Source organism: Amblyomma americanum, chromosome 7 (assembly GCF_052857255.1).
Source record: "Amblyomma americanum isolate KBUSLIRL-KWMA chromosome 7, ASM5285725v1, whole genome shotgun sequence".
NCBI classification, from domain to species: domain Eukaryota; kingdom Metazoa; phylum Arthropoda; class Arachnida; order Ixodida; family Ixodidae; genus Amblyomma; species Amblyomma americanum.
Genome location: NC_135503.1, coordinates 49,282,432 through 49,298,274, shown reverse-complemented (window position 1 = coordinate 49,298,274; position 15,843 = coordinate 49,282,432). Strand labels below are relative to the sequence as shown.

The following is a 15,843-nucleotide window of genomic DNA, read 5'->3' as shown; positions in this document are numbered from 1 at the left end:
AAATGGCGCAGTATCTGTCTCGTATATCGTTGGACCGCCATAAGGGAAGGGATAAAAGAGGGAGTGAAAGAAGAAAGGAAAAACGTGCCGTAGTGGAGGGCTGAAGCCTTCGTAGTGGAGGGCTGAAGCCTTTCCATTCATGTAGTTCTCGTACCACATCCTCCCTGTGCAATTAGAATTGCTTACAAGCCTCCTTACTGTTAAATGCTTAACCAGGAGACTTTGGCTAGTCCTCTTTCAAAACTGGGCACAGAAAAGGCTATAAACAAGGTCAGGTGGTGCCAACTCTGCATAATATGAATACTGCAATTCCCGGCTGACTGCACCATGCTGGCTGGTCTGTTGGGGCAACTGCCTGGTGATGCCGTCTGACAAGGCACCCTGTTCTCATTGATATCTACCACTGTGCGGTTGTTCAAACGACTGAACAAGGGGGGCGTAGTAGTTCAGTGGTGAGAGGTGCTGCATTGGGGGAATATGTACATAGAACTTTTTTTTTTTTTAGAATTGTGCAGTGTATTTTCACCTTTACTAGCTTGTGTTGTGACTTCATTCACACAAATTTGTCAGGGTCTGAAACAATGCTTGACCCAATGATTTATGTACCACACTGTGTAAAGCAGTGCATGTTGGAAGTTATTTAAATGAGTACCAGTTACTGTTGGTGAACCTCAAGATTGTTATGGTGGGATCGGTCTTTGAAAATGCCTGTCAACTGCCATTCAGAGCTGGTCATGCAACAGACCCTTGTCAACCTCTGCAAGTTTGTGCTGAGGAGGTTCCACGCAGTATGTCTTGCTTCCTTGAGTTTGTGGCGTTGACACTCAGGATAACGGTATCTATCCATATCATTTTTCCCGAGTTCTCGCCATGACAAGAGCCTTGTGTATGTTTTGCGCCTAGGGAATGCCAGAACAAAGTTGCAGTCTTGGACATTATACTATGCACACACATTGTGGCTGAGTGAGAGATTAAATTTTTTTGCGTTTCATTTGTGAGATGTGGTCTTGTTTTACTAACAGCTAGCTCAAGATGCTTTAATTATAATTTGTATTGTGTCCAAGTCAACTGAGTCTTCTCTTGTTACTTTAATAAAAGGATTTGTGTAATCCTTTGTCTTGCATTGTCACTTTGCATGGATTCCATGCTGAGAGCACTGCTTGAAGGCACATTTGATGTAATAAGCTTGTGAATGTTACCCAGAAGACCTGTACAGCTAGAAGCAATATGAGAGGGAACCCGGGAACGCGTGGCCTCTGTGCTTCACAAAGTGCTGCTACTGACAGGCAACGAGAATCGGCGGTAAAGGCGCATTTAAAGTAGGCATGGCCGGCTGCTCTTTCCTGCAATCCTTTGGCGCTGCTGATTCTCGTCGTTTGTCGGTGGTAGCGCTTTTTGTTTGAAGTGTGGAGGCCAAGCGCTCCTGTGTTCCCTCTCGTATTGCTTCTAGCTGTACATATAGGTACATGTTACAAGATGCATTCGCCAAGTGATCTGCAGCTGTATCTCTGCGGATATGACATTCTGTTGCAGAGTAGTGTCTGCGGGGTTGTGGCAACCAGATTGCAGTGCAAGCAAAAATGCAAAACATGTTTGTGTGCTGAAATTACAGCTAATGCTAAAGAATTCCAGGTGATATAAATCAATCTGGGGTCCTTCACTATGGTGTACTTCGTAGACCAGGGTGTAGCTTTCGCATATAAAAAGCCACTAATTTTGGGGGCGCGTGTTTAATATTCAAAAATATGATTGGTGTGCTTCTTATTTTGCTGCCAGTGTGCTGCTTTTTAATGTATTTGTTACTTGTAAGAATGTGAGACAGCGAAGCACTGTCGGAGACACTACTGTAACTTGTGGAGCTGAAGCTATAGCTGTCAAGTGACTATACTAATCACCACTGAGGGTCATGCAACACGTAGTATACTTACTCCATAACCGTCATGCCATACTCTTAGGAAAATTACCTTTTACTACTGATCAGGACAGTGAATAAGCTAGTGTGACATTTCGGTAAATGAGAAGGGCGAGAGCTATGTGCACAACCTCGGAGATCGGGCATCAAGGTAGGGTTTGCTAAACCTGCCTCACTTTGCCACATTGCCTAATCTTGGAGGTCATATGAATGCCGTAACACAAATGGACTGCGTAACCGCGCTAAACCTTCCTGCTCATGCAGACCAATGGTGGCAGCAGCATGCTGTGCAGTGTTGGAGAGGGCCATTTTTGCAAATATCATTAAAAAAAGCTAAGCCGTGCCTTATTTGAACTTCGTGCCAATTAGACAACTTAAGTGCGCATTTGATTAGTTGCGAACAATATTGCAGATTTTACTTTTTTTTTGGCTCAGCTTTTACAGATTCTGCCACATGTAGGCTAGATTCTGCAATCTAGTGACTATCTGAGCAGAATGCACTAAAATTTGCTTGCACCACAAAGCAGCTGTACTGGGAATTAGTCCAGGATATCACATCATAGTAAAGCATCATAAAGCAGAAAAAGAATGCAATATAGAAGAAAATGACTTTCCCGAAGAAACAACACTGTTTTCCAAGAACATTTTGATACTCTAATTCAGAGTGAATATTGCCGATGGCTGCGAGGTAATAATGCACAATAGTTTATTTGGTTAACAATAATTTAATACTTTCCCATAAATGTCTACTGTACTGCTTTACACTGTGGAATGGTCACTGCCCTTCAATTCTGGCTTGTGAAAAAAAGCGGCTGTCTTTGTAACCAGACCTTGCTAATGCACACTGTGCGATGACCTATGTACACTAATGGTCCAGTCGCCCATGTTTTTCGACTTGCTCAGAAATTTGGCTTATATTTTTTCACCTCTACCATGAGGTGGTGGATGTTGAGCAGTTCTGAGCGAACCGTGAGCTGCTTGAAGGGGGTCTGGCTCAACACCTTTTGGAACCGGTGGTAGTACTGGATTAGCTGCATCAGGGCTGCCTGCATGGTCGAAGCAAAAGCACTGCAATTGTAAGATCCTAATCCTCGGGGGACACAGTGGTGTCTGGATATCGCTTATTTACACGGTACCTACACCGCCATAGGTAGAATAGAGCACACAAAGACCTTATTGTAAAGAGGACAAAGCTCACAGCAACCAAAATAAATTTTCTGCATACTCTTGGGAGTGGTTAAAGTTCCCCTTTTGGCCTTTTTGCTCTCAGGAACCAGTTGTAGTTCAGCATGCGTCCCAGTTTGATAAACAGTTGGTAATTGTACACATGTGAACTCTGGACACTTTTTTTTTTTCTCTCGGGCAACCAAGCAGATAAGTACAAGCCCCTTTATCACTAACACAGTTATCAAAAGTCACAAACACATCTTCACCTGCAGCACAATGCCTTATGCACTAGGAGTAGCTGATGGCAAGGCACGTTACGCACCTGCAAGATGTTTGTGCCATTTTTGAAGTTTGTAAAGGTTTGCATGATGTCTTGGTTGATGTCGTCAATGGACTTCTTCCACCCCGAGTTGAATGAGCGTATAAGCATGACAACTTTTTCTGGAAAAAAAAAAAGAAATGAAGGGTTGGAGGAGGTCAAATAGACTCGGAAAGAGGTGCTCATCAATGAATAATACTTGCTCTCAACCATTTCTGAAGGACCTCATCAAACATTTATATTGCTACACAGTTCCATGCTGGCAACTTTTGCTCCCAACATCAACAATATGTTTACATTCATGTACCAAGGGTTCAGCTGTGAAGCTTTCCTTGGCTTTAGAACAGTACGGGAAAACAGAAAAATGCTCTTCCTTGCACTGCAATAAATGGTTTGGTTTACGGGGGTTCAAAGTCCCAAAGCGACTCAGGCTATAAGGGACGCCGTAGTGAAAGGCTCCGGAAATTTCGACCACCTGGGGTTCTTTAATGTGCACTAACATCGCACAGCACACGGGCCTCTAGAAATTCCCCTCCATCGAAATTTGCCCGTCACGGCCGGGATCGAACCTGCGTCTTTCGGGTCAGCAGCCGAGCGCCATAACCATTGAGCCACCGTGGCGGCTCGCACTGCAACAGATATCACTACAAATGTACCTACAGTCAAAAAGAAGCTTTATGTCTGGCCCTTGCATTGATGCATTACTACTCTTGTTGATTTAAACATCCAATACACATGTCTAATGGCATCTTTGATAAACTCGCACTGGAGTTGCCCTGAAACCAATGCGGTGCACAGGGACCCACAGTATGGTGAAGCCCTATGCACACCAGTGCCATTTATTGAAAATAAAATAGCTTCCCTAGTGGTAGTGTTTATATGAGCAGGCGACCAAAAGTCAAGGCACAACTAGACATAAGAGAGTTTCAGTTTCAGGAACACAAGTACTTATGGAAGGTTTCTTGCAATTTGTTCTCCCAAAAGTGTTTCATTCATGAGAATGCAACCAGGTTATACCCAGCTCACTACAACTGGAACCCTTCAGCTCGACGCTACATCTTAAAGCTTCCCAACAGGCCACTGAGCATCAGTGAGCAGATGCCCTTTGCTGAGGGCTGGGAGGACCAGTATGCTTTATTTAGTAGAGTATATACAGTCTCGGATGCAGTGGCACCATCTCACGGGCCTAACACATAACATAAAGTACACACTTTAATTTATATAAACGAGTCAAAACTGCCTGGACTGCACAAGTATGCATGCTTGTAGGCAAGTGCTAACAGCAGTCTGAAATTCATAATAATGACCCGGAAGGAGTTGCTTTTAGAAAACCTCTACAGAAAGCACGAATGGGCCGAAAGCCACTGCATGCAGTCACATAATCTGTGAACTAGACATGTTCGTGGCGACCTTTGGCTTAAAATGCCCGACAGAGCCAACATGAGGCGAGGTGTTTTCAGTTCGACCATAATCTCGCGCTTTGGTCAGCTGTCAGTCCTTTTAATGCCATCAGGCTGGTGCCAGCAGTGAGCTCAAAACAGTGCCGCAGTTCCTGGGGGGCACCCTTGAGCTGTCACAGCTCTTAAAGGCACAAGGGAAAGACGTTGCATGCTCACTCTCTTCCTTCTGCATCTGGTCAGCCTGTCCCCTCTCCTGGAGCAGCTCGCACTCCTTGACGAAGCTGATCATGCCGCCAAAGTGGGGAGCCAGGACCTCCTCCACGTACTCCTGCGTGCGTGCCTGCAGCAGCTCCTTGAAGCTCTCTGTCTCCTTCGAGTCCTCCTTCGTTCTCTCCTGCACGAGGTTGCGAATGCTCTGTGCCGTACGACTGTCTGCTGTCACCTTAGCCCTAGAGCAGGGCTAACACTCTCGGAGTACTTTTCTTAGCTATGATGTAGCTCACATCCCAAATAAAAACTGGAACAACAAACTACCACAACAGCAATGCCAGTTTGGGTAAATGTGGCTTAAAAAGAGAACAGCGGGTCTTGTACATTCGGTCACAAATACGTAGCCTCGGATATACTGGTAACGCAGATGCTCAGCTTTTAACAGAAACCTCTTCGAAAGAAACAACAGAAATTGTGCTGCAAATGCCAACTGCAAGGCGGGAGTTTTTTCCAAGTATCCCCAGCCAATGCATATGCTGCTTGCGTCCAAAGCAAGAAAAATCACGCTCACCAACAACACACTCAACATCATGTCGTAGTTGTTGATCAGAAAAATGAGTTGCTCCTTTCTTCCTTGAAACTCGGCAGCCATCTTGAGAATGAAGTTTTCCACTTCACCTTGAAGCGAAGCTAGCAACGCAGCTACACGCTCACTGGGGAAGTTTTCATTGATGCTGACAATGGCAGCCGAGAACTCGGCGTATCTCCTTGTGATCTGAAGAAACAAGAAAAACCCTTTCAATAAACTGTTACCAAGCTTACCAGTTAAGAGTGCCAAGTGCACAGCCAAGACTGCACAAACATGGCAGATACTAACGTAATGTGGTCTCATGTCGATGCTGCCCAGCTTCTGCGGATCGCAATCCTTAATACTTTGAATGTTAAGCTTGAGAATGTATTCGAACCGTGGATAGAGATGCTGAAGCAGAGATTCCCAGTACCTATATTTTTGCAGGAAGGAAAACAAGAATTATACCTGGTAGGAGATTTTTGCTTCAATTACACTAACAGGTCACACCAGTTATCCATTAAGCCTAAAAATAAACTTGCAGAGAAGTCTCACAGCTTAACTTTTTCATTTTATACTTAAGTAGAACGTTCTGGTGGGCTAGTTCGTTCACTGATGCTGAGGATAAAACTGCTAAAACTTAATATATGTCTTTCATCCCATTTTCATTGTGCAGGTTTACCCACAGCTGCATTTTACACTCTACGTCCTTCTCAGCCAGTGACTGAGACAAAAATTAAGCAGAATTTAATTTGCAGTATGCAAAACAGTTTGCAAAGGACTAGTGAAAATAAATGCGCTCCTTTGACAACACCTCAGTCAGTACACAAGATCTTACCCAGCTGCGATATCAAAAACTTCTCACAGTAAACATAAATCAAGAAGCACGCATTAGAATTCCATCACCCATGTTGGTAACAAACCCGAAACTCAGAAAGCAGGCCTTGAAAGTAAGTGAAAATTATAAGTTATGCTATAACTTGTTACTTGTTAAATTTGCCAACAAGTTACATTTACTTTTTAAACATCTAGCAAGCGCACTGAATTTCTAACCATGTGTTGCTTGCTGTCAAAGGTTTTCAACTACCACACAAATTACTTATAAATAACGAAGCTGAAAAATCAGTTGCCAAAGATCGAAGCTTCATCACTCATCCTCTCTACACCTTACAGGAAGCACCTAGCAAGCAGTTCATCATAATGAGAAGCCTACAAGCTTAGCTGGGCATCTCATATTTACCTTCACAGTATACGGGACATTTAAGCAACTATACCCAAATTACTTGCCTGTCCAATGCGGGCACAGATCGTTCATGCATCAGCAATTGAAACCGATGTATAATGTGAATGCAGAGGAACAACGCTATGGAATCGTAGCAGTCTTGCACATACAACTCCACGTGTTTCTGAAAGTAAACCAGAAAGCATGCAAGTTCAAAGAGCTTTTCCACCCATGGTTGTATTACAAAAGCCCTTAAAACCCGTTCTTATTGAAGAGCAACAGCTACCCTCCTGACAGAGACCCAAGAGGAAAATTCGAGGTCCGCATTACATTGCTGCAACAGGAGAACAGAATTGTGGAAAAAGCAGCCTCATGTGCTTATCAATCAGGCTCAGAAATTTATTTCACCATACTTCCTTCACGAAAATATTGCTGATAGCTCCTCTCGTCAGCAGAAGCAGGCTTTCTTCATTGCCCTGGCCACCATGGGCACTTGGTGTTGCTGCTGCAATTTTACTGTCTTGAGATCGTAGCATAATAATAACGACATGTCCAAAAGCTAGACCCAGACGAACTTTGTTCATATTTTTAAGATGTTTTCCAAGGTCTTTAGCTACGTAAATATTCTTTTTCTTGCTTTCAGTTTCCTATGCTGGACAATGCTGCGATCGCAGCTTCTCAAAGGCCACTCCATTGAGTTTCAGAGGTCTTGGACAGCCACCCTCGCCTCCAAGGCCCTTTTTGGCAAAGGTGCGAAACTTGTGTCAAGTAGATATGCACCGTGCGTCTTTTAACAGAAGAACCTGATTCTCTAAGGTCTTTGCAGCACCTGTGTGACAGGCAAACTAGCGTCCTTACATAAAATGCAGCCTTCGGCAGCATAGGTACAGCTAAATTGAGGCAAAATGCACTGAAGTGCATTAAAAGGTCAATGCAATTTGTTGGCACCTGCTACAGCACTGAATATGCACTTCGTTAGGAACCACTGTCACTAATTGCAATTTCGCTGCTTTAAGAACTTAAAAGCAATGCCTTCACTGCTTTGTAGATCTTTCACATATGGGATGAAACATCCTTGTACAGCGTAAATTTAAAGAAGACCAAAAATATACTGCAAGCACAAACAAAAGACAAAAGAAACTTAACAGCAAGGATTCCTATCCAACAGCAAAGGAGAAATTCAATGTGCTGCAAACAAGAAAAGCTTGCATTTAATGATGCTTTTATGCACTTGCTAGCCACATCAGGGGATTGGATGCACACAAGTGGAAATGAAAGGTGACAGAAGGTCTCACCACAAACATGGTCAGTGTCCTATTCATGATCGAGTTGAACAGGTCCTGGGCAGCAGCCCCTGACACCATGAAGAATTCTGTGACAAAGAGGTACTCGCGGCAGGCATTGTCCAGCAGTGCATACTGCTGGCTTCTGAATAGGCTTTCAAACGGGTACTGGGAAAAAAAAAAGGGGGCAGTCATTCTATATCTGTAGGTGAAAGCTAATGCCTTAAGTTTATTTTAAATCAAAGGAATGGCACAGGCAGAAGTTGAAAAGGATAAAGCACAACAGGTCTGTTAAGCTCATGATGCAATGAAAAGTAAAGCACACATACTACAGTTACAAAGTTATCGTTGACGTTTCTGGGGCCCCATATACCGGATGTCCCAGCTAACGAGCCAACGGTTAAAAAATAAATTATTAGAGACAGGCGAGAGAAACCAGTTGCATATTGGTGACAGTCATCTTGCTCACCACAGGCAATTTTTTGTTTTAAAATTAATTAATAGTTTATTTTCTAAATTTAAAAATATTGACCTTAGACAACAAATTGCATTTGAAGAGTTGTAGAGCACCTTCAGAAACCCTCATTCCACCAGCTCCAAAGAAAGCCCGCGAAATACATAAATGAACCACGTGATTAACGCATTCCCGTGCCACGATCGTGCTGCTCTCAAGCGTGGTTTGAGCAAACGAAATCACCTGCAGCCTTGACTTGGCGGGCCCGCAGCAGCGGCAGGCCGATATGTTGGCGCTGGCAACTCGCACAGTCATGTGTGCTAACTGGCTGATGGCTGACGCAGACGAGAAACAACCGCCAACATATCGGCCTGCCGCTGTTGCAGGGCCGTCGAGTCAAGGCTGCAGGTGATTTCGTTTGCTCAAACCACGTTTGAGAGCAGCACGATCATGGCGCGCGAATGCGTTAGTAACGTGTTTTTTTTTCTGTATTTCGTGGGCTTTCTTTGGAGCTGGGAAAAAAAGACATGTGTGAGGGTTTCCTTATCGTAAATGATGGAATGAGGGTTTCTGAAAGTGCTCTACAACTCTTGAAATGCAATTTGTTGTCTAAAGTCAATATTTTTTAATTTAGATAATTAAATTTACTGAAACGATTAATTAATTGTGAAACAAAAAATTGCCTGTGGTGCGCAAGATCGCTGTTATACCAATATGCAACTGGTTTCACTCGCCTGTCTCTAATAATTTATTTTTTAACCCTTGGCTCAAGTTAGCTGGGACACCTGGTATAACACAATATACTTGCCTATAAAGCGGTATTCACACGGGGGACCTCGGCGCGGAGGGACGGGGAGACGAGGCGAGCTACGTCACCGGCCGGCCAAACCCCTCCCCCGCTCCCAAATTTAGTATTCACACGGGCAGCGGGGAGCCGCCGCGGGGGATCTAGACGCGCGAAGCGGCCGGGCGGCGTGGGAGGGGTTAAAGAAAGGGCCGGGCGGCCGGTTTTGCTGTTCTTTGAAGACAGCGAAGGCTAAAATAAAATAATAAAGATTGAAGGGAGATAAGAGGGAAAAGAAACCGAAAAAGGGAAACAAACAGACAGCTCCCAGCACCGGAGCTGAATACACGTCGAACTTTCTGGCGCTAGAGGATCCAGAGCAGGAAATGGACGTCGCAAAAAGGCGCAAGTACGTGTTGTTGGCGGCTCTACTTGAAACCGAGGATGACGACGATCTTTTCAAGAAAAAGCGGCGGTGCTGGGTGAAGCCATGGATGCAAGAAAAGTCCCTTGGTGTGCAGCACAGTCTGTATAACACGCTCCGTGAAGATGACCCGGACGAATACCAGAAACTGCTTCGTGTGCCGCATGAAGTTTTCTTGTGGATGCTGGAACGCATCAGACACCGGATTATTATTATTATTTTTTTTTTACAACAAAAGCCGTCATCTGGGTTTACCATGCTCAAGGAGCGGGGCTGTGCTGATCTGAGGAGGGAAAATGCCGACAGTCGAGGGGGAAAAAATTAGACGAAAAAAAAGAGATGCGTGAAAGATAGAAGGGAAGAAACTCTGAGAAGATGCAGACAAACACAAAGACGACGTATGCCACAAAACGCATCTTGCTCTAACCAGTTCATAAATATTGGACTTCAAAAATGTTTTTATTAGTGCACGCATTCCTCTTCGTCCAACGTGCGCAAAATCCACGGCAAGAAGTAATACAGCTCCGTCGACAGCGGATCGCCACTCACAGCGACCCCAACGCGCGCCCTGCCAAGTGCCGCCTAATCTCCCGGGGACGCGGGGACTGAACGCAGCGGCCGAGCGAACGGTCCCCTCCCCCGTCGGCGGCGGCCGCCGGACCAAAACCGGAAACTGCGTCGCCGCGAGCACTCTCGAAGGCGTGATGTGTACGCAGCCGCCGTCAGTTCGGGAGGGATTCCATCCCCCGTGTGAATACCCCTTAAGTGTCTGAATCTCACAAACCTTGGGGAAGCACCTATCCAAAACATCCCTTACACTGCTATACACTTCAGTATGCGCCAAGTCACACAGAAAGTAACCTGAATACACTGACAGAAGAATGAAGGGTCCACAAAAAGCTGTGATGGTCAGCATGAGCGTTGCACTGAAACACCTCATATAAAAATTTTTCAAATAGCAGAAAAGCATTGGCAGCAGCTGCTGAGGCCTTTGAAATACGACTTGTTACTCTGTGCAAAACTCATACCGTTTGCTACTATGACGATACTATTAATTCCTGTTGCCAATTTACAAAAGCAGGTACAAGGGCTACCATTACTTCATACAGGATGGACTATGTGAATGTGACATCACTGGCAATATTGAAAGAATAAGAGACGATTAGGCAGATGTGGCAACTACAGATTGCACAGAAAAGGCTACAACTTAACACACTTCCACAGGAGAACAAAAATCTCTACTCGCAAAAAGTGCTGCATCTGCCTCTTCTAGAACTAAATATCCTCACAATATTATGCATACTTTGAGAATGTTGCTCACTGTACATAAGCTGTCATGTTTGGGCAGAGGCAAAGAAAAGAAAAGTTCACTACTAATCATACTTGGAGCTTCAGGAATAGTAATGCTGCACCGAACAGAGCCTCCACAAGGCAAAGAAGAGAATTTCTCCACTGGCCCCAAAGAAATTGCAAAAGGCATCCAATTGACATTGTAAATATGAGAGACGTCACCTATTCGGGGAAAAAAAATCACAACGCAGCAGAATAATAAGCGGAGAGCTCACCCGCACGTCGTTCTTTTGGGCAGCATGAGGCACGATGATAGGACTCTCCAAGTCGGTGGTGAGAACACTGTTACGGGTGCCCACCGTAAACACAGTGGACCTGTTCTTGAGCGACGGCTTGGGGCTGAACAGGCGTTATGGCGTGGTCAAGGGCGATAAAAGCTACCTCCAACCTACATTTATTGAGTAGACATGTTTCAAACATTGCCTTATATCAAACAAACCTAAAATAAACAGAGACATAAGACACAAAGGCTACGTCCACGGTAGCTCATCCAAAATGCAATTACTGGTAAGAAGCTTGGCAAGCTTTCCACAGCCTACACTTTAAATGCAGGCATTGTAAAAAAATGTGAAACATGTGCTACATGGCCACTCTGCCTCTCTAAGCTGAAACTAAAACGGTGGGTCGGTGATGCTATCTCACTATGGCCAAACGGGCGAGTTGGTGATCCATTTCTTAAGGGTCTTCGTCTTTCGCACTGTTTACCCATAAGAAATGCTATCTCAACTGAACCTATAGAAGTTCTGGCAGCACTAGCTACCCAAGTAGCCGAGTAGCCTGGCAGAGTGGAAGCAATGCTATATTATATACGGGGCTACTGCCCTGTAAGGAAAGAGTTATGCCTGTGTCATGAGTGGCAGTGCAGAAGCTCCCCCTGTCACACTGTGGTGCAGTCACTCGCTATTATTCCTGTTAGAAAAGTGCACATGTTGCTGCCATGCTACATTTCTTTTGCGCATTGTTATTTACACTGAAGTTACACAGAAAGCAGAGAGCGCGTAATGAGATATGCAGGTACATAAGTGTACTGAGTGACTGGGAAGGAACATTCAAGAGTTGTTTTTTTTTTCCAAATGTCCCATAATTTTTTTATGTGCTGCTCTGCCCTATAGAAAAGAAAATCAATGGCTTGATACACAAGTCACTTTAGCGAACATAATAACATAAATGCCTGACACAAATTGCGAAATACCTTCATAATCACCAAACAACACCTGATGAACACAATGACAAAGGTATAGCATCATCATGTGGCAAAAGTTAGGAGATATAATATGTGCTGTTGACTATTACTTCACACAAAGATTCAGGTCACATGGTGATTAAAACATCGAAAAGGCATTGGTGCACATTAATGCAAAAGGATATTCCTCTTTGTTGTGTCTTCCACGCCCATCAGGTCATCCTTCTCAGGAACTTCTTCATACTAAAAAGATAAAAAGAAAAGTGGAAAAAATGTTAACACCTCTTAAAAAAATTACATTGTGCCAGTTCTTCCACATTTCACAAGCAAATCAACTGAGTTCACTTGTCTAGAGCTGTGCATAACAAAAAAAGGTACTTGGTGATGCAGAAGCAAATTCATACAGCTGATAACAATGCTATTAAGAAAAAAATTTCAGAAGAAACTACGCATATATTTTCACGGAACAGTAGGCCGAGCACAAACTACACAGTGTTATTCCTTTGTAAACACCTTTTGATGGTTAGTTATAAGATAAAATATTGTTCTGGATAACCTAGCCAACTGCCTGTTGCTTTAGTGTTTCTTGCCATCTACCTGCCATCAAAAAGTTCACTTCATTGCTGGAACGAATGAACATTGATGCAGCCAGTCACCTGAAGCTTCATCAACCGGTTGGTATAGGCCTTGAAGTAGGAGAAGAGAATCTTGCCCATTGTGTCTACATATTCATCCCGAATCTCTCGAGCAACTTCTCTCTCATGAGTCATGAGAAATTGGTAGAAGAACTTGTGCTTCAGCATGGCATTCTGGGGTACTTGGTAGTTGGTCATGGGCTTGCGAAACAGGTACACCTTCTGAAGCAAGTATTCCCGGATTTTACCTATTGCCTGAGCATGAAAGAAAAATGCAGAAAACAATATTTTTTAACATCACTACAGAGAGGCAGTACAGAGGAACATCATCAGCTCGATTATCCCGTTGAGATTTATCACTGCAGGTTAGCAAATGCGGTGCTTGGCTGCTATGCAAGGTCGATAACTTTGATACCCCACTACGGTGGCTTGGTTTGAACGGAGGTGAAATGTAATAGTGCTATGTTTGCCGAGAAACTGGTGCACTTCAAAGAAAGAAGCTATGCGACTGAAATTTATCTGCATCCCCCAGCTAGGATGTGGCCTTGGGCAGCAAAAATTTATTAACTTTTATGTCATCAAAAACTCTGTAGCCTTTTTTATACAGCAAATTTTATGACTCTTAGCTTTCAACCCAAAGCTGCTCAGTCATAACGCAACCCTCTGACAGGTTCGCAGCACAACGTCTGTCAGGAGTGCTGCCAGCAATTTGATCTATTGATACAACTCGTGGAAAGGTCTGCAAAACAGTCTCAGTTTGCTTAGCAGCCTAGTACAAACTTGATAGTAGTGAGCCGCGTGATACAAGTTACTTGTTCTAATTACTGCTCTTTTAAATTCAGGACAGACTGTGTAGCTGTGGGTGGCTCACAGCGCTCCTGGTAACATGTGCACCTTTCGTCACTGGGCTTATAAACTTCAAAACAACGCATCTGATACAAGGAACTCTCGTGGGGCATGACACACAAAACTACCAATGATAAAAGGCTCCTAACCTTCAGCTTGAGCTTTTCCAATATATCTCTCACATCCTGGCATGACCTGGAATCCTTGAAGGACTGCTCTTTGACAAAGGAGATCTTGTGGTCCAAGACATAGAGCTGCTCCAGAAACTCTTTTTCTGTCACAGAGGTCTCAAGAATGTTCCTGAGAAATGACAGAACAAAAATGTTGCCAGTACAGGAGGCACCACGACAACAGGGGGTGTATTCTTGCCATCAATTTCAGCAGTTCTAGTGACCTTAAATCACATTTAGTAATTTCGAAAAACAGTGGGCGAAAAAACACTGCAATGTAAGAGTACCGCTTTAAATGACAATATGGAAGCTTGCACACTTCACTGAAGTTTTTCCGGTTCACTGAATTTGACTATTTAATCTTTACAGAAAGAAACCTCTCAGAATTTGTTTCATCGTTCATTCCTTGTCAATACCTCACTTTGAAATGTCAATCCAAAGCCAGCAGAGAGCCTACTTGCCACAAAAATGTTTGCATCTCTGGTTTCACTGACGGAGCCAAATAATACAAATTCCCCAAAATGGCTGTTCAAAAGTTGAAATCCCGTTAAAGCAAACTAGAGAATGTTAAAATTCAGCAGGAAAGCGAATGGCACTCACAGTATCATGCTTTCAGGCACAATGATGTCATCAACAAACTGACTGAGTTCACCACGAACAGCCTGAAAGTGTCAGAAAATTTCATAACTGACCATCGAAAACAGAAATGTTCGATTAATATGGTTAAGCTCTTGTATCGTTAAATATGCTTACCTGTCTGTTCTTTAAACGCAGGTTCATTGACACTGATTGCTGTTGAAGAGTCAATATTTCATGGCTAATGCTGCCCAAATCTTCCTGGAACGTTTTGAGCATATTCTCCATACGCTGAAAAAGTTGTTGAATAAGCGATACGTGCAGAAACAACTATAAGTCTTCGAGGGGAAAAAGACAAAGTCAAACCTCAAGTATTTGATCGCAGGCAGCAATTTGGTTGTGAAGGCTCGCAATATTTACGCTCTCTTTGATATCTGTGAAACCAGGTTAAGGGGATGCGTACTGCACATAAGCTCAAGGTGCACTACGTTACTCAAAAGATCAGACCGAATCGGCTGAGCCGTTCCGCACTGATCGAGGAGAAAGGAAAAGGATACAATCCTGAATGGAGGCATTCTCGACTTCCTTGAGGTCCTTTTCGACCTGAAGTGAATACTGCCTCAGGTCCATGCCCTGCGTTTCAAATAAAAAAAAGGGGTACCATCGCTGGTTTTAAGAGGTGCCTCCACAGACGGCACGATATATGATGTGAGCGAAGGAGTACACACCGACTGCAAGGCCTCTTGGATAAACTCATCCTCCAGGTTTTCTTGTATGTGCACTAGTGGAATCAATAAATGACAGTCAAGCTGTTACGAACTACAACGACCACAAAGCACAACTATAAAACATGCAACGCCGAACAAAGTTTGTTTACCATCGACTTCGTCGAACGTTGGGTCGTCCAACTCGAAGGGGTTGGTCTCCAAGATGTGACCAGCGTCACCATTTCCTTCCTGTAGGCATGCAAGAAGATAATTTGTCGAAAACTCTGCGCTGCGATGAGTGTCTATGCAGCATAACTCCGCGAAACATTTCCCGTAGACCACTAAAAACGGAAAACAAGCGCAGGGGATGACGAGAGCAACCGAAACTCATTTCAGTCGGATGTCGTGAGAGGTTGTCAGGGCTGTCACAGAGTATAAAACACAGGTGTACCTCAATAGGCTGTTTAAGACTGTCCATTTTGTCTCAAGATGTTTATAACAGCGAGAATTTGAAGCATTGGTCACAAAAGTGCACGACTTTCGGCAATCATCGTGATGCTTGGGAGAGCTCACTCAAACAGCAGCAGCTGAGAAGGCTGAATCAGAATGGCTTGAGACAGCCCCGTAACAAAA

The 15,843-nt window shown here is 43.9% G+C and overlaps 1 protein-coding gene across 1 annotated transcript; it reads right to left on the bottom strand.

The window, feature by feature from the left end:
* Positions 1-503: 503 nt before the first annotated feature.
* Vps52 (vacuolar protein sorting 52) lies at positions 504-15,829 on the bottom strand. Its single transcript, XM_077632150.1, has 18 exons — positions 15,662-15,829; positions 15,381-15,459; positions 15,232-15,284; positions 15,061-15,136; positions 14,870-14,937; positions 14,681-14,794; positions 14,528-14,589; positions 13,907-14,057; positions 12,933-13,166; positions 12,462-12,519; positions 11,309-11,442; positions 8,094-8,249; positions 6,864-6,982; positions 5,886-6,009; positions 5,580-5,783; positions 5,015-5,192; positions 3,402-3,520; positions 504-2,958 (listed from the first exon to the last, which is right to left on the bottom strand). Exons 1-18 carry the CDS (start codon positions 15,686-15,688, stop codon positions 2,812-2,814), a joined length of 2,103 nt encoding a protein of 700 aa, XP_077488276.1. The 5' UTR covers positions 15,689-15,829; the 3' UTR covers positions 504-2,811.
* Positions 15,830-15,843: the final 14 nt, after the last annotated feature.